At 55.6% G+C, this 19,262-nt stretch overlaps 1 protein-coding gene across 1 annotated transcript; it reads right to left on the reverse strand.

Moving 5' to 3' along the window:
• Nucleotides 1–394: 394 nt before the first annotated feature.
• On the reverse strand, nt 395–18,937 carry LOC119111534 (uncharacterized). The gene is made up of 8 exons (XM_037235348.1): nt 18,761–18,937; nt 16,880–17,005; nt 16,572–16,691; nt 15,361–15,559; nt 5,497–5,710; nt 4,507–4,619; nt 3,675–4,088; nt 395–3,623 (listed from the first exon to the last, which is right to left on the reverse strand). The coding sequence occupies exons 1-8, from the start codon at nt 18,838–18,840 to the stop codon at nt 2,004–2,006; spliced, it is 2,886 nt and encodes a 961-aa protein (XP_037091243.1). The 5' UTR covers nt 18,841–18,937; the 3' UTR covers nt 395–2,003.
• Between the last annotated feature and the right edge of the window lie 325 nt (nt 18,938–19,262).

Here is a 19,262-nt window from a genome sequence, read left to right on the forward strand (position 1 = left end):
CGCCTTGTTGTGCCTTATGACCGCATCGGTGTCCAAACTGGCCTTGCACGTGCATGACCGAAGCGTTCGTTGCTCGAACGCAGCGGCTTGTCCATTGTAGCCAGCCAGTCGCCCCACCCCTAACGTCCTCCCATGCCATCCGGCTTCCGACGCGTTCGGTCCGTGTGGGCGTGCCGTAGATTGCGCGCGCCCTTGCTGAGGACGGACAATACGCATTTTGCATTTTTAATAAACAACATGCATTTTAGTGTCGTGTGAGATGAGAGAGCCGAGTGACATCGACCCCCATTCATGTTACAAAGCTTCGAATTGTGGCATTCTGCCCGGTACACAACTTCAATTACTACACATCGTTCTGCTTGCACGCTCTTCAAACGCAGCAAAAACAACAACGTGGCGTTTGTGATTAGGCTTGCTTTATTGTGTATTGATGGCATTCGAAATGAACAAATAACAGAGAAGAGCCTACATTTGGCAAAAGTTTGTGGCGGTCAGACGCGTGGCACCACGCGCGACAGCAGACACCACCAACACTGTTGCGGGTATGCCATAATCCAGCGGCGCACCCATCGTCTGGAGAAATGAACCAGATGAATACGCGCCGCTGTCGCCGACGGTACAGATAAAACGGTTAAACCCAACGCTACTCGGTACACACTGTGCTGTTTGAACTGTTCCTGGCAGCTGGCGTTATCGCAATCGTGCCGGTAAAATGCGGGGCCCTTCCGGCCTCGTCGTTTTCAATAACAACGGCGATCGTTCGTAAGCATAAAATATATAATTTCTCCAGCTGTTACACGATTCCGGAAAGTACGTGGCTACAATGCCCTCGACACGCGCGCGCAGCTACACCGCTTTGATTAGTAGACCGGAGCCAGTCACAGCGGGCCAGGTACCAGACACGACATCGCCAGGGCAGCAGAATCCACTGTAAGTCTAGATCACCTTAAAGCGAATACTACGGCTACTGCTAGAGGCGGCGCCGGGCGGCGGCCGGCAGGGGCCGCTTCGCCCAACAGCTCCAAAGGGCGGCGCGCACAAAACGCCGCCTCATAACAGCCAGCGACGGACAAAAATAAACGAGCGTACAGCCAACCGTTCCACAGGGCAAGCACATGTACGCCGGAGAGGGGGTGGGGGCGCGCGGGGCTGGGCGGACGCCGCCGACGGTGGCGGCGTTGCCACGCCCCGCCGCCGCGCCAAACAAGTAACAAGCCGAGGCAGCGCGCGCCGAAGCTCAGCCAACTGTGCACAACGAACATCGACGAGCAGAGCCCCGGAGGGGTGGCGATGCGGCGGCGGCCGGCCACACGGCCCGCCGGCGTGCCGCGCGTGCCGCAGCGGCGGCAGCGAGCGCCTCCAGCCTTCACGCACGCCGCACCGGCCAGCGTCTGGAGCGTCGGCGCGCCCGGACTGCTGCCCATTGTGAATTGCACAAAGCCGACACACGTTTGTACTGTTCCGGGCCGCTCCCACTCCGCCGCGCATCCAATCTCACAGATATTGGAGTTTTCAGGTACTTTTCTCCACTCGCGCCGCCTAGCTACGCACCCCGCCTCAGTAAAATATATCCGCCGCACCATCGGCAGCTCTATGTGGGCATGCGGCGGCGGGCGGCCGGGCCCCCACGGCACCCCCGGACAAAAGCGGACAGCACAGTGCGGCGGCCCGCTATCCTACCACCCCTCCCCTTACCAGCTTATACGGTAAAAACTAGCCTACAAACGAGCGGCCGAGGCGGAGCGAAGCCCCGCTCTCCGGCGGCGCCGGGCCGCCCGCTCCACCGCGCTCTGCACCCGTCGATCTGTGTGGCGTTGCGCATCAACATCTACGCAAAATGCAATTTGCACGAGACTGTCCGCATAGTTCCAGCATACGTATCCGGATGAGTTTGTGTATATGTGTGTCTGCATGTGTATGTGTGTGTATGTATGTGGATGTACTGACGCTTGCGGCAGCCGACACCGGACCAGGGCTGGGGCCGAGGCGCCGCCGTCACCGGCTCACTCATTGCCAGGCACCTGCATCATGAGCTGGGAGAACTCGTCGCACTCGCTGAGCGCCTGCAGCGTTTCGCCGAGGTCGGCGTCCACGCTGGTCGCCTGCTCGTGCAGACCGAGCCCGTCGCGGCCGGCCGTCGACACGCTGGGCCGCTGCAGGTTCGTGTTCAGCTCGGCCAGCGTCATGTTGGACGAGCAGCCGGCGGGCGCCTCACCGCCGCCGCCGCCGCTGCCGCCGCCGCCACCGCCCGCGCCGCTGAACGCGTCCAGGCCGTACTCGAGCGACAGTGGCGCCGCCAGGTGGGACGAGTGCGAGATGGCAGCCGGCGGCGCGCGGAACACGTAGCCGCCGCTGGCGGCCGGACCGCCGGCCGCCAGCGAGGTGGGCGGCACGCTCTGCGAGCGCTGCAGGCCGAGTGACGCGGCCGGGTCAAGGTTGTCGGTCAGGCCGGCCATCTCGAAGGCGAGCGCGTCGAACGGCGCGCCGGCGCCGTTGACAGAGCGCGGCGGCCGGTAGTGGACGGTGGCGCCGGCCGACTGGTGACGGCGCCGCAGGTCGCTGTAGCCGGCACGCGTGTCCACCAGCGCCGTGCTGGTGGGCGAGACGGGCGCCGAGATGGGCGAGATGCCAGACCCGGACGACGAGTGCCGCGAGCGCACCGACGGCGTGCCGTCGGGCGTCGGGAAGTTGGACGTCTGGATGCCCGACTCGTCGACCGACATGTGCGGCGAGGCCGGCGCCATCGTCGACATGGGCGAGTACGGGTTGGGGTTCATCGGCGAGTAGAGCGGCTGTGAATGGCGGCAGCCGGCGGCGGCCAGCGAGGCCGCCACCAGCGACGTGGCGCCCGACGAGTGGCGCGACCGGCTCTGCGGGAAGCGGCAAGTCTGCTGGCTCGAGTTGTGGCGCGAGCGCGCGAACGGCACGGGCGTCGACTGCGGCGACAAGAACGGCGTCGAGTTCTCCGAGCCGAACGTGGCGCAGCGTGACAGCTCGGAGATGGCCGAGAAGGGCGTGATAGTGCCGGTGCCGGGGCCGCGCGCCAGGTACGGCGCGGACAGCTGGCCCGAGTTGTGGCGCGACCGGTTCAGCGGCAGCGGCGTGCTGTGAGGTGACACGAATGGGCTTTCGCCGACGCCCGGCGGTGGCGGCGGCGGCAGCGGCTCGTGCGCGATCGGCTGGAAGTTGAAGTAGCGGCGGCGTGTGTTGGGGCTGGGCGGCACCATGCCTGGCGGCGGCAGCGGCAGGCCGTCCGGCGCCGACAGGCTCGGCTGGAAGCTGACGCGCCGCCGCAGCGCCACCGACTGGCCGCCAGCGCCGTTCTGGCCGGCCGCCGCGCCGTACGGCCCGGCCGGTTTGTCCACCTTCTGCGTCTCCTTGCTGCCGGGCAGGTTCTGCTCGAGCAGCATGCGCAGCTGCGACAGCTCCTCCTTCTGGTGGTGGTCCTTGTTGTTGAAGTATTGCATCAGCTCCTCCTCGTTATCCTGGCCGCAGAGCACGTCGCTGTACTCGCGGTGGCCCTCGGCGCCGCCGGCGCACGACGCCCGCCCGTCGTATTCCCCCGGCTCGAACTTGGGCTGGATCGCCTTGAACTTGACGTGCGACGGCGGCGGCGGCGGTGGCGGCGGCAGCGGCGGCGGCGGCGGTGGCGGCGGGGGAGGCGGCGGCGGCGGCGGCGGCGGCGGCGGGTAGCCGTTGTGCTGTCGGCCGGCGGGCTGCACGAAGGTGGCGTGCGCCACCGTGTCGCCGTGCGGCGCGCTGGTGATGACCGGGCAGTGCGAGTGGGCCGTGGGCGCGGCGCTCGGCACCGGGCCGCCGCCGCTCATCGTCGACATGTTGACGCAGGCCGGCTCCGGCAGCGGCGCGTACTCGCCGCGCTCCGGCTCCGGCGGCTGCGGCAGCGGCGCCGCGAACGCGTCGGCCGCCGGCTCCAGCCAGCTGTACTGCTCGCCGTAGCCGGGCGGCTCGCCGTAGCCGGCCGAGCCGTCCATCGACGCGTCGTCCGAGGCGTCCGGCTTCTCGTCCGACAGGCCCTTCTTGCGCTTGCGGCCGCGCGCGCCGCCCTTCTCCAGCTTGCCGTCCGAGTCCTGCGAGCGGGGCGAGTGGCGCGGCTCAGGCGGCGACCAGACCATTGGCGGCACATGGCTGCGGTGGGGACTGGACGCCCCGGACTGGCGCAGCCGCGCGGGTGGACAGCGCCGCTCAGCTGGCAGCCCGACGGGCCCCAGGTGACCGTCAGCTGACCGGTGCGGTAGGAGGAGACAACCACCAGCCATCGACACGCGTTTGTGAGATTCCAGCTAGAGCAGCCCATTTGGGAAATACTGGGCAGCGTCAATCATATCCCGGACCTCGACTGACGCGACACCGTCGAAATGCGGCTGAATAGGTCTGTGACCGAAGCCGATTGGTGGAAATATGGAAAGAACGCGACATCATCTCCTCCCAACGACTGCACGATAAGCTGACTGGTTTCAGAAGCGGCCAAGTCATAGCCGTACTGACCTGCAATTTCTTCTTCTGCTCACGAAACAGCTCTTTCTCTTGCAGTTTTCTCTGCAACTGTAGTTGGGTTTCTCTATGCCTATTGACTGGATGTAAATAACTAGACGGCATATCTGGAATACACAAGTTGTAAATGTTATAGATGGCAATACAGAGAACGCGAGGGAGCGGAGAGATATCCACGTACTCACTAGCATGAATACGTTATGCGGAGGCATCGGTGCCACTCTTCACGACCCGCATTTAGGGAGGCTTTCTTAGTCCCTATTCCACAGCAGCGCCCTTATTATCCCCAAAAATAATCGATCGAGGCCGCATGTCTCCTGACATTCGCTTCTGCGCCTGTTACCAACTGGGCTCAGCCTTATACGGATTAGGCATAGATAACTTGTTTTCAACACATGTCTAGCAGAGTGCAGTATGACCTCTCCCGATTATCCCAACAGATCTTTTTGTGCTCCATTTTCTACTTACGTCAAGATAAATCTATAAAAGTTTAGCCTCAATACGGAGCCCAATGGGAGGCGAGTCCACAGTGGACATCTCTGTTCTGAAAGTGTCTCGGTCCATGGCGTCATAGCCGAAAACAAAGAGTAAAAGTGACAATGCTTCAGCGGTTTTGGCAGGGTTTCAAGATTTGTTGGAGCTGACAAGCGTATTTTAAAATCCTTTTTATGTGGCCATTCTAGGGATCATAACACGAGATAACTTTTATCGAGATCTTATCTACTCAACCTTAAATAGAGCGTGAGAGATACATATCTCTTCGAAGTAACACAATTTAAGAGCGTTATCCCAACCTGTTCCAAAATCGCATGAAAACATGAGAGAACCAGGACGGCCAACCGGCCTGGGGATGCGACGCCCGGCGAGCGATGTGGTCAGCTAATCGCCGCGTCACGGCGCGCCCCATGAGCGGCGCGTCGAGACGGGCGCGGCCGGCGGCCACTCAAGGCCGCCAGCGCCGGCCGCCGCCACCCGCTCGCCCACCTTTTATCACGGCGGCCGCGCCCGCCAGGCCGGCCGGCGTCGGCCCGGACACGTAGTTCTTCTTGACCAGGTAGCTGCTGAGCTGAGAGAGCGTCTCGAACTTCTCGCCGATCAGCTTCTCGGCCCACTGGCGGATCAGCAGGGAAGAGGCTGCCAGCTCGCCAGAGCCGTCACCGGTGCCGCTGCCGCCGCTGGCGCCAACCTCACCACCCGCCTGCGGAATACGGCGCCGGGTCACAACACGGCACAGACAGGTCATCACGGCTGCTGGTCAGAGGGAGCGGGGACCGGGTCACAACACGGCACAGACAGGTCATCACGGCTGCTGATCAGAGGGAGCAGGGGACCGGGTCACAGCAGGCCAGCGGGGTGTCGCCGCTCGGGCAGGGCCTCAGCAGCCTATTGGCCCTTTCGTCCGGCCGATCGTTACACGGCTGCGGTGTCTGGTGTTCCCCAGCCGCCGGCCAGCGGCAGGTCACGGCCCCGTGCCGCGCCGCCTGCGCCTCGCGCCTCGTCTCGTGTTCGGTAGTCTCGCGGGACACGAGGCGGGGCCTGGCCAGGGGGCGCCGCTGGGCCGCCGGGCCGCCGGGCCGCCGTGAGCCGCCGCCACCGGCCCGTCGGCCGGTGTTTGGCCTTGGCAGCCGGACGGGGCGCCGGCGGACTCCCGGCCGCTCAGTGGCGGGCCGGCAGCCGTGCCGAGCACCAACCGGCCGGCCGGTGGGGGCCGCCGGCGGTGGCGATATCGCCCTCCGCACGGGCCCCCAGGCCTGTCCTCCCTCACAGCTTTAGAAAGGCTCCGATTCGTGCTGCCATATGGGTTTTACATCAGCAGCGCTTTGTGTAGCTCCGACAAAATGGCACTGCATTGACGCATTTACTATTCATGTGCACAGGAAATCCAGGCTGCTTGCAAAGATTAACAGGCCATTAATTCCATAATCGCATACAGAGACACCCCTTGTTCCTGTCTTTGAGGAAAGACTACAACCCAAACACCAAACATGTATAATCCTGTTTAGACCAAAACGTACCAGGACTACAAAAACCCACACATCAAGTGAAGCCGGTCGGTGTCCCCCATCAGAACAGACATATAGTGGACACGGGAAAATATGTTCTGCCGGACAGCAGCTGCTGCAAAGCACAGATCTGGGCACAATGGGCCTCCATACCGGAATTTCGTACCGACGTGTCACAGCCAGCTTACCGACCAGTCAGGGCCAGAACCAGGCTCACAAGCCTCCTTAAACGACCACACATTTATAATTTAACACAGCGACTTCTTGACTCCCAGCAATCCAGTACATAGGAAATGCTGCCACCTCTGACGCCACGTCTTACCTTTGGCGGCGACAACATGGAATACGGCACTGCCGAAGCAAAACGTCCACTGCTGCGCGCTTCTTTCCCATGGGGACCATGCCAAAGCCAAAACGGTGCATACCACTTAAAGTGCAAGGCGCAAACTCCTGGCGATTGATACCAAATGAAATACGACATTGAAATGCGTACATCAGGTGCACCTCCACGCGCTAAAAGATGGGGCTCACGACGCGTCAAAATTATATCGGCATGGACCGAGCAGCACATTATGATTGCAACGAGTGCTTACCAGCACGAGCAAAAAAAAAACGAACACTGCAATCAGTATCACCATTCTCCCGTCATACCGCTCTGTGATGCGCTTATTCCGTCATAACGCTGTGCGACGTGCTTATTCCGTTATAACACTGTGTGACGCGCTTATTCCGTCATAACGCTGTGTGACGTGCTTATTCAGTCATAACGCGCTGTGACGCCCTTATTCCATCATAACACTCTGTGACGCGCTTATTCCGCCATAAGCGCTGTCATAATAAGAACACCACTAGGAAACGCTTGCCTTCCAACAGGTCGGTGTGCTGGCCAATACAGTGTAGAATTAATGCAACGCAAATATTTTGTCAATTAGATATACATATGTATATATATATATATATATATATAACATTTTTGCAATTAATGCAACGTAAATACCTTTGCAGAGAAAATCCACACGACTGCATCGCAAGAGGACGACGTACCTTCCCAGATATCTAACTAAATATCTTGGTACCGTTTTCAGTGAGTCAAAATGACGCTTCAGTAAGTACAATCCGCTCATACAAGCGGTGCTGCCTCGTCGGAATGAACATCAGGCACGATTTCTGAAGTCGCTCTCTTGATGTGTCCCATTGTGCACCATCAGTACACACTAGAAAGCGTCTGTGGTTTGTTCTATGCTTGACAAGTGCTCATACGAACAGCAATTACCACCATCGTCCCTCGGCGAAATAGCCATGTCCCTGTTGCCACGCCCTGAGCATTTTCCATGCATACTACAAGAACTGCCGAATCATTCCATTTCATTCCTTATTCCAAATTACAAACGTCACGGTACTACCCTTACACAAAACCGCTCAACAGATAGCCGCCGTGCCAGACAAACGCTATGGCTCTCGTCATGATGATTTCGAACGCCCCCTACCCAACCTTTTACTATAGATCGGCCTCTATGCACCGGGGCGAGCACACAAACTGCAACCGGGCGCTAGCTTCGCGTTGCCACGTCAGCGGCGGAGAGTGACACACGCTATTGTGCTGCTGTATCGACGACGCGTCTGGTATTGACGGCGCGGCAATGCTATCTGGAGGCCATCAATGAATCCTTCGCAACTGCATGCGCGTGTGGGAAGGTGACGGGGACGGGAGGGTAAAATTATGGGAAAATACGCTGGGAATAATAACTAGGGTAGATATGGATGGAAACCAAAATATGCGACCAGCAGCTCTGCAGTTGTACCCGCCGGACCTAACTGGTCAGTAAAAACTCAACAGGATAAACAGCGCGCGGTTTGAAAAATGGCACAGTTACAAACACAATGAGCATGACTGATTACCGAAGCTTCGTGTGATATCATCGCTTCGCTACCCTCGCTGTAATGCATGTCTTTCGTTGTCTTCGTTTGCGTGATGGATTAGCATCCACAGGTGAAGAGTGCTAGGAAAGGCTTGTGGGACACGCCTGTCGGACTCAATAACTCTTAAAGGCAACTTGTTAAGAGTTGTATTGACGTTGAGAACAATCGTGACGCGGCTGCCACATCTGCCATGCCGTATTCTCCACCCATTCCATTGCAGCTGGAGCGTTAAATTTTCATTGTAATTCTCCCAATTCAAACACCCTTATCAAATCCTACATGCACCACATATTTGAGCACTCTCCGGGGCCCTTAGTTGGCAGGATGACCCCAGCCAATCCGGCTGCGGTTCGGGCAGCCCGCTCTTCTCTTATGCTCAAACAGCAAGGTGTCCCGTGGTCAACGAGGTCAAGTCAAGTCACGGTGGTTCATCCGCGGAGCGGCTTGCACAGCCAAACACGAACTGTCTTCAAATGCAAGCAGCCACTAGCTGACGATGGATACGAAGGCTACGAGCGTGACTGTAGCTCATGTCATAAGAGGGTGTGGTTCGCACTTTCTGCGGCTACAAAAATTACTTTGATCACACTCTCATACAGGACTTGGTTTCTGTTGCACAGCGAACTTCGTCACACCACAGAGCACGCCGACCGGTCCCCGCCAGGACGAAGCTCACATGATAGCCTTCAAGAACGAGCACATACCACCCCGAGTTCAAACGCCGACTTCAAGCAGCGACTTTTTAACTCCCAACAATCCGGGACACGTGGGATGGCACCACTGGCGCTGCGTCTCTGGGCGCGACCACTTGGAAAACTTGCGCTTTCCACTAGACGGTGGAAAACTTTCAAAACAAAGGTATGCAACATACACGAGGCTGAACTTGTAGAGAACTCCTTTGGGGAGCTGCAAACCTGTTGCTATTTGCTGTGATTACCTTGAATTATCCGCAATCAAAGCTAGCGGTTCTAATAAAAAATAATTATTGAAATTCTGACTCGAAGGGAGTTCGTTCGTTGACCCCTTGCTTGTCAGCTTTAACAGCGATTACAGACAAATGTTGCTCGCAGGAACTAAGCACCTTGCACGTAGCTTTCCACATAACACCATGTAACCACGTAGATGTTGCCACAAGCACTCACCGCATGGAATGCAAAATCGAGGTCAGCGTATGTTTACGTGAAGTTACGCGATTCAGCAATCGGGACGGATAACAAACGTGACGATTTGTTTCTGAAGCCGCCTCAGCTGCCGTAAGTTTACGCCAGGATGCACCGCATCAAACGACAGCGTCATTTGCCCGGGCGACTATGCCTGCGAGGGGAGCCTAAAGGTCGCAAGGGAGGGGCAGGGGTGGGACGGGGCAGGGAGAAGAAGAAATGACCGGCGCAAGGTCAGCCGTGGTCACCGCCGTGCGCTAGCCTACGTCCCCCCTCCCCTCCCCCGACGGCAGCCACCAGGGGCCGGGCTGGCTGAGCGAGGCGGCGGCGCGCCGTGCCAGCGGCGACCACCGTCCGGTGGTGCACCGGCGGCGCCTGCGGGCATCGGTACGCTGGTGACCCCGGGGAGCCCGGAGAGACGCTTCTCCCGTCGGCCGTCACCGGCGGGCCGAGCGGCCGCCGACGGGCCGGGCGTAGCGCCCTGAGCGTCGCCGGGCGCCGGCCGGCGGCGGAGGCGGCCCGCTGTCGACCCGCTGGCGGCCCGCCGCCGGCCGCCGGCCGCCGGCCCGACAGCCGCGCCGCCACACCGAGCGACCTCGCAGCGCTGGCACTGACCTACGCTCGGCTGCCTCGGTGCTCCAGTACCATGGCCTAGCAACCGGCCAACAGCGGGGCCCCATCGATCGCGGAGGGCGGAGGACAGGTCGCCGATCGGCCGGGCACGCTTTCTACGACGTCGCTGCACGCCAGCGAGCGGGCCGCCGGGCCCGTGAAGTTTGCAGCGGGCCTCAAGGCGAGGCGCCGACGGTCCGGGCCGCTCCGCGGTCATGCCCGGTGTCGGTGACAAACAAGCCGCCGAACAGCCCACCGCCAAAGGTACACAGGCCGGCAACGGAGGCCGCTTGCGAGCGGCGTGGGGGCACCAGTGGGAAGACATGCCCGCCAGCTGGACCCGGTGGCAGGACTGTAACGGCACGCCCGCCCCAGTGACACGCCACCGGTCCCGCCGAGCTCAGCTAGGCCAGGTGCCAGACGCGACATTGTGCTTATCGTTATCCCCTTCAATTATGGTTCGATGCAAGTTGTGACACAGATGTGGTTTATGACCGCCCGCTGTCGGCGTCCAACCAACCGGTACGTCGATTTTGGGAAGTAATCGTTGGTTTCTTATTCGAACCGATTAACTTCAAAAGATGAACTGCACCGAGCATAGCCGCGCTTACAGTCCAAACGTCTCCGGGTATACCATTTTTACAGACACCACAATGCAAACAGAGGACTTGACCTGGACAGGGGCCACGCCGAAGCACGGTCTGGCGTGACAACAAGGCCGCCTGCCATCGGCCGTAGACATGCAGGGTCAGCCGACTGATCAGGCCCAAGGCCGCACCAGTCTCGGCAGGGGGCGCCGCCTCGGCCCGCTCCACGGTAGCCGCTTTAACCAGCCAGCGTGCGGGTTGCACTCCCGTCTAAAAGAAATCATTTGCTGACCAGTCATGGCCGGGCTGTTCAGAAGCCGGGCGGGGTCCACTGAGGTCCGATTCGTAAAACGCATGCGATCCAGCCGAAACTCTTAACGATCACCTCCAAAAAGCGTCGACTTCTGGCATTTAACAAACTTCCTGGGCATCAAACAAACAGTAAATAGCCAGGTGTTCAGCACTGATCGTAAAACAAGCAGCCGCAAGGGCCTGCGGAGTCCCACCGAACCACTAGGGGCTGGCTACCACAGACACACTCGCCAGGCATGAGCAGGAATGCTCTCGCCCCAACCAATTGCTTCCCAGGCGAATCTCCTGCCACCTGACATTTAGCTGTGCTGGTTATGCTTCAATCCATGGCCGTGTATTCTAATTATCCAGGTTTTCACAGCACATAATGTCAGGAGCAACGTGAAATGCCCTCATTAAATCAACATGGTGATCATGAGCCAACCCGTCGAAAACAAGTGGCTTTCTGATTTGATCAACTGACGAAAAGACAGTTGCTCAACGCTTTCCGATCCAAACTGAAATGCCAATAAGATGGCAATTCACCTTCAACGTATAAAGACAGTAAATTCGCGTCAGATTTTTATAAATATTTCAGACCAATCGCACAGTGATGAAACTGGCCATGATTTACGACTTTGTTTCGATTTTCGTGTTTGTTTGTTTTGTTTGTTTCGACCGAGGCGGCGGGTCGGGAGATCCAAGCAGCCCGAAACTGCAGTTTCCGCGCCCAGGTCGTGCCAGTCATGCTTCTAACGCGGTTATATATTTGCAACCATTCCTCGCAGCACAATCGCGTTTTCGGTTAATGGTAGCGCAATTCTGCGTGTTACATTATTGTCAAGGCTTCCTTGCAGGCTCCACAAAGTTGCAGTATGGTGGGAAACACAAACATGGTGCATGGCGGGAAACGAAAAGGGACGTCGCAAAGACACGAACTTGCCTCTAACGCAGACGCAGAAGAAAACGAACAATCGTAATCATAATGTAAGAGCGGGCTGTGTGTGAAAAGGGCGATAGCACATGTTACGTGTTGTACGTTGTTTATGAATGCTTGCAGGTTCTATACCTCTTCCGTAATTACACCCTTTGTGGAGCCAATTTTTGTTGCTGAAAACCAAGATCCGCTGGAAGTGGGGGGGGGGGGGGGGGAGGGGGAGGGGGAAGGGAGGGGAGGCGTCGAGATGAGCAGCCACTAAGTGCACGTCCGAAGTTGAGCACCGCCCCAGTCTAGGGGACCGTCCACCACCGTACGACCCACTCTCCCACTGCACAGCTCCACCTGGCCGTGACGTCACGGCCAGCGCCACGCTGCAAGGCTCGCGCCGATCGAATCTCGCCGCCGGCCGTGGCTCCCCCCACCCGGTCCCGGTCCCGGTCCCGATCCCGGTCCCGGCGCGCGCGCCCACCGCCACCGCTCCACTCATCCATAATGGATGACGGCTATTTCGAGCCGTCGTAAATCCAGGTGCTGAACGGAAAGCTCGGCGTACGTGGTAACAGCCCGGGTGCTAAAGACAGTCGGGGATCAGGCGTGCTCTCGTAAATACTCGCGTCCTTGCGGCGCCGAACCGTCCTTGCAGAGCAGCACAGCCTTGCAGCAGCACCTCTTACCACTTCGAGTGCGCTGGCTATGTGTGCTCAGTGCCACGTCAGGCACGGCTGGGAGCAGCTGCCCTGCAGCGCGACAAGGCGCAATGCAGCGAGGAGCTTCGATACGCCAGCAAGCGATCAGTGGTCACCGCCGGGCACTTGAGATGCTGCGGACTTTCGAGGGACGGGTCTGTCTCCAGTCACATCTGGCAAGACTGCGCGCAATCGTAAGCATCCAACAGTCGCCTCTCACCCACCCCCCTGGGAACCTAAAGCCCGGGTACAACTGCGCCTCATCATCATCATCAGTTTCAGCCCATGGCGGAGAAGCGGACGGCAAACAACACGCGTATGACGCAGCAGTACCCCCCGCTGAGAAACAGTCAGGAGCAAGCGTCGCGACATTGCTACTGCCTGCATACGTCCTCCGCACAGTCACTGGCTGCTCTTGAAGCACATCACAGTGAACCAGCAGTGCCACCGACCGCTCGCATCGGTCAGAAAACACATCGCAAAAGGCGGTAATCCGTTACGGGAGCTCGTAGATCGGAACATAGCCTAAAACAACATTGTAATCCCTACTCTGCGGCGCTAGCGGTCGATAGTCGTCTCTCCAGCTCGGGAGGGGCTAACTGCTGCAAGAGATTGTTCGCAGCGTTGGTACGTGTGCAATAAACCATCTAACTCCACGACGGTGTAAACAAACACGGACTGCCGTCCTAAATACTGACAACAGGACAACATGCAGTTAAGTCTCAACCTGAAGATTTGACGCCCGTGAACACCGGCCACGGTCGGTGCGCGTTAAATGACCTTTGCCGGGGATTCCAGACCGTACTGACACGACGCCTATGCACCTCCTTGTGTGCAGGTGTTGCCAGGCAACAGCCGGGCGCAGAAGCCCCCGGATGCGAGTGTCTCAGGCCGCGGCTAGCCTGGGGCCAGCAGAACACACAGGACGCTCACAAAGTCCCTTTGAGACCATTGCCTCGGCCAGCGTTATACATCCCGCTGCGATGCTCTTTGAAAAGAGACACTTTCACAAATTCATCATTCCTTGATATGAAGCAGAAGCGCGAAGCCGCAGCGACGCACGCCAATCAAGCGGCTTCGAGCGTCGGCGACTTCACAATATCACAGGCCCCCGGACTCCGAGAGCCCGTAGCTGGTTAATGCCGCACAGAGACGCAGCCTGCCGCGGTGTGGCTGTACATTGGTGCGCTGTCGCTGGGCAGGTTTAACTGTCGGTGAATGGCACTTCACCACACGCCGATTCCGACCGCCCAGCGCAGTTCTCTTTAGTGGAGTGGGCGACTGCCTCACTCCGAGCAGTTTGGTGCCACATGGAGAAAAAAGCAAAGCTCAGAAAATCCGCGACAAAAACTGCGATAAAGGATGCCAGCCTGAAGCAATCGGGACAAATTGCCGAGATGCATGCATGGAGAAAATCGAGACGAAACGCATGGCATCTCCGTCTTATTCCAGCGATGCATTTTACCTTTTTTCTCGACCGATCGCGACTCTATACTGTGTACTGTCTGTCTAACTGGAGTTTTTGTTCGCTCATGCCCCTCAGGGCCAATAACAAAGCCAATCACGTGTTTACACAATTAACAACCAGCACCTGTCTCACCGGGTGCAATAACGCTGTTCGTGAACAGCACTAACGCTGTTCGTGTTGTTCGCTCGTGCAGCACTGTTCGTGCCACGCGCCCAGTGCGACGAGCTTCACGTTGTCAATGTACTGCCTACCGCGTGGTACAATGCGTGGGTCTCGGCTCCGGCGGTCAACAAACATCGTGTACAATCTTAGCTTGTCTCCTTGACTGCAGACATGTTCGGCACAGTTGTTCGCCCAGCAGCCCGCCACCATCATCGTGCAGGCCAAAATGTATCCGTTAAGTCGATATCAATTCTGAGGAGGTACACCTCGCAAGCGCTCATCCACACCTACTACTCTCTCATCATGCACCATCCAGCACTCACCACCTAACATCCGCCATCCCTGCCACCATCTTTTACTGGCGACTACTCGGCCAGGCAAACTGTTGGGGCAACATCGTCTCTGAAGTCTGATCACAATACGGAGACCGCCACCATTCAGTGGGCTGCCGACTCCAGACAGTCTCATGTACAAAGAACCGCGAAAAACGTGCGATCCGGGGACGGCAGAAATCGACCGAAGGCCGTCAAGCTAACGCTCGCGTCGCTGTCATTTGGTTTCGGAGAGGCTCAAACACAGAGCACAGTCGTGATTCGTCTCTGTAGCCTCCGTAATAGTCAACCCCACACACATGTGTCCAGGCGTCCCTCTGGCTGTCCAAGTGACGCATCCTCTCCTGGCCTGACCCACGTCGGGTCTTGGCCGGCGTCTCCCTGTCCAAGTGACGCAGCCCCTCCCGGCCGGACCCACCTTGACCGGCGTCTCGCCGTCCAGGTGACGCAGCCCCTCGCGGCCGGACCCACCTTGACCGGCGTCTCACCGTCCAGGTGACGCGGCCCCTCGCGGCCGGACCCCACCTTGACTGGGGTCTCCCTGTCCAGATGACGCCCCCCCCCCCCCCGGCCGGACCCACCTTGACCGGCGTCTCGTCGTCCAGGTGACGCGGCCCCTCCTCGCCGGACCCACCTTGACCGGCGTCTCGCCGTCCAGGCGACGCGGCCCCTCCCGGCTGGACCCACCTTCACCGGCGTCTCGCCGTCCAGGTCGGGTAGGTGCGGCGCCTCCAGCTTGGTCTTGCGCCGCAGACCTGCGTAGCAGTAGCGCGAGTGACCGCGAGTGCCCAGCCTGCGCGGCCGCACGCGCGGGAACACCTGCTTCATCACCTTGCCGAAGTCGGCCGTGCTCAGGCCCTTCATGCTGTTGGTGCTGCAGTACACCCTGCGGGCCAGGCAAGGGTGCGCTGTAATGGGCGCACACTACCACAGCGGGTGAGCTGGTGACACAACCAGGTGTGCAGGAGGGTCCTATGTGGCAGGCTGCTAAACTTCCCTTGGGGTAATCCTTTTAAATGCTTCATTTGCCAAGGGTTTAATGCTAAACCTTTGAAAAACAGGAATATATGACCAACTTGCCCTTCCCCTTTCCTAAGGCTGGGGATGCAGAGGCAGGCTGGGACCTGGAACGCTAAGAAAGGTCTGGGGAAGGTAGCATTGTTTCACTGGCTTTTCATGCAAGTGAAACCCATGGTGATGGAGCAGAGTGCATGGACACAGCGCAACAAGTTATGAGTCACTATTGCAGGCACTTACTTAATTTCACACCCTGCCTAACAAAAGGGAAAGTTGAGGCTGAGACCATGTGAATAATATATTAGCAAAGAGTTGGTGCAGAAGTTCCACTTCCATAAAACATCCATTTATGTGCAGGTATCACTCATGTGGTTGGTTATAAAGCACAGGTACACATAAGGAAAATAACCATGTTGATAAAAAAGCACATCTTAGCTTTCCAACAGCAGGATGCAGCATGGGTTACCTCTGTTGTGGGCTACATCAGACAACCCATGTTCAATATTTTAGAAATAAGCACCAAACAAGTGCAATGTGCAGGCTGAAAGAGTGCTGAACTTCATGACTTTCAGCACATAATTGAAAAGCTGTTTCCCTTAATGTTTTGAAAACATCAAACTTTTGATACTCAAAACAGGAAAATATGTCTGACAAGCAGACATGAAATTTGTATACACTAACAGCAGCATTGCACACCATACTGCACATCCTAAGCAGTTAAGATAAGCAGCAGATCCAATACTGGTATCAACCAGAAACTGCCACATGAAAAATTCAATTCAAAGATGAGTCCAGTAGTCCACAGATGAGTAGATACAACCTTTGTGTATTTTATAGAGCATTTTCCTGCTTGGAAGCACGCACTGTACACAACCACTCACTGGTATTCATCATAGACCTCATGCTTGGGCATCGACACATCCTGGTCTTCCTCCAGGTGTGTGCGGATCCACATGATGGTCTGCTGGATCTCAAACCTGCTGCCCAATGGGTTCAGGGGTCTGTAACAGCAAAATAATGGTGAGATGCTGCACATAATGTCTGGGCATATGATTATTTCATCTAGAGAAGTATAAAAGCACATGATGCATTTATGATGAGACACATCATATAAGACTTGTCCACTATCAACCAGGAGAGCACAGCACCGAGTTGCACATTCAGCAAGCAGATGTATGACTTGACTCACATCTTAAGTGGATCAACATCATTGTTCTTCCCAGCTGGTAGTTTGAGGTAGAGCAGAAGTTTCTCCAGATCTGATAGCTGATCCACCTGCTGTAAGATCCGATCCACCACCGCACAGGATTCAGAACTGAAATGAGCAGACAAATAATCACTTCTCCGTTGGAATTATTAGTGGCAGGCAAATAGCAGAAAACTTGACTAAGTGAGAGAGTTAACATGACAACATGATCAACCGAGAGTTACCATAACAAACTGAGCTCCCAGCACCTAAATGCACCAATATCATTTACTACTCACATGAATTCCACTTTTCAACCATACTGACAATGACCAAGGGTGAAGCAATGACACTGAAATACACCACTACCTGAAGCATATTTCCAGGTATGCATACATACATTACACAATATATATATATTGCTTAAAATTCAGCCATTACTTGGCCCTGTAACTATATATTCAGAAAACAAAATTACAGATGCATAAAATACAACTCCAGCAAAATGTCCGACAAAACAAACCTTCACAGGTTTGGACTGACACTACATCAGCAGCAGATCCCTGATAACAGATTTAAGAAAAAGGCTGGCAGAATAAAAACTTTACCAACATTTTCCACAACAACATTGTCTGATTCATTACTTTAAAGTTGCTTACAAAGGAGTTCACAGTTTTCATAAGAAACATGGCCAAACAAAGATGGTTTTGTAAGAACTACTCATTTGTTATATGTGAAGACCTAAGAACCAGCCAAGTCTCAGTCTTAGCTTCAGTTTCAGTTTCAGTCTTTGTCTCAGACTAAGTTTCAGCCACATTCTTAGTTTCAGTTTGTCCCAGTCTCATTTTCAGCTTCAGTCTCAGTCTACACCTCAATCTCAGCTTTATTCTCATTCTCTAAGTGTCAGTCTCAGTGCCAGTCTCAGTCTCAGTCTCCATTTCAGTCTCAGTCTTGGTTTCAGCCTCAGATCTCTGCTTCTGATACTGCTGCTAAGACAGGAAATATATGGAAGCCAAGGATGGCCAGTGTATATTTTAACAAGTGTCCCAAAGAAGCAGAAGTTAGATTCATACCATATTGCCCAACTAGCTTACACAAAACCTATTAAAAGAATGTTTATAATTTCACATGCTATGCTATGTATCTGGATACAAGTGCTAGGACTATGTTAACAATCATATAAGTTATGCCTTATGGCTAGGTTCAAACACAGTGAGATCCAAGACAGTCCTCCTCCTCTTTTCCCACTATGCATATTTCACAAGGTCATAAGATTAGGTTACCATGACACACTTCTCATGCTGGCATGCACTCTTGCATTTTGTTCATAACAGTTCCAAAACTGCTTAACAGCCATATTAAGTGCTTGGATCAGAGACAAAAACCTGACCATGTTCCCATAATCTATCTGTTCCAGGCATTATTGACATTGTTGCAAAATTGCAGACATTGTTGCTAAATTAATCTGATACTAATGCAAACACAAAAGAGTGGCATGAAGGCTATGTCCTATCAGAAAATAAACCAAAGGCTCAGTGATAAGATGGAAATTGATACCAGACAGCAAACATTGATTTTATAAATTTATGTTGCTAACTAGATCACACCATCCTAAAATAGCATACAGCCACTAAAATGCAAAAGCTCCACTCACACACTTGGCTCTGAGAGGCAATGACACATTGGAACACAGCACCATTCCCTGCAATTGCAAATTGCAGCAGCACCATTTGAATCTACAACATAAGTAGATGTGCAGCAATAGCACAAAACACATCCATGAATAACCTCATGCAACATCATACACATCACTGCCACAGCTGCAACATAATCTGCACCACCAACTTCATCAAAACACATGGCCATCTCCATGTACATACTTACCTGCAGGCAGCTTCCACCACACTGTGGAGCTTGCTGGTTTTGCTAGCCTGTTCACTGTTATGGGCATTCTGTATGCCCATCTGAGTTTGATCATCACTCCATGAATTTGGATGACAGTTCAAATTATTGAAATCATTTTCAACACCACCGTAATTTTCCAAAGCCCCTTTGTTGGCAGTCGCCCTCCATCCTCCTTAGACGTGTTTCACTCTAAATGGGCGCTTCAGACGCACTGATGACAATTAGTTCCAACATGATTCTGCAACAGCCCCAAGACGAGCGGCTGTTCAAACGCATGTAAGAGAGCTAAGACTGTTTAATTTTCGTGTCATGTAATCATGACGCTCCAAACGTAAAGTATGATACAGTATTATTAAAAGCAATCCATGGTAAACCACAACACCTCCCACTTCCCAAAGCTGGCCTTTGGCGACACAGGCTGATTTTTAGGGATGTTAAATTATACGCACAAGAAATTTCAAGGTCATACAAAAGTCTCAGT

This window comes from Pollicipes pollicipes, unplaced genomic scaffold (assembly GCF_011947565.3).
Source record: "Pollicipes pollicipes isolate AB1234 unplaced genomic scaffold, Ppol_2.1 Scaffold_7261;HRSCAF=8764_pilon_pilon_pilon, whole genome shotgun sequence".
Lineage (NCBI taxonomy): Eukaryota > Metazoa > Arthropoda > Thecostraca > Pollicipedomorpha > Pollicipedidae > Pollicipes > Pollicipes pollicipes.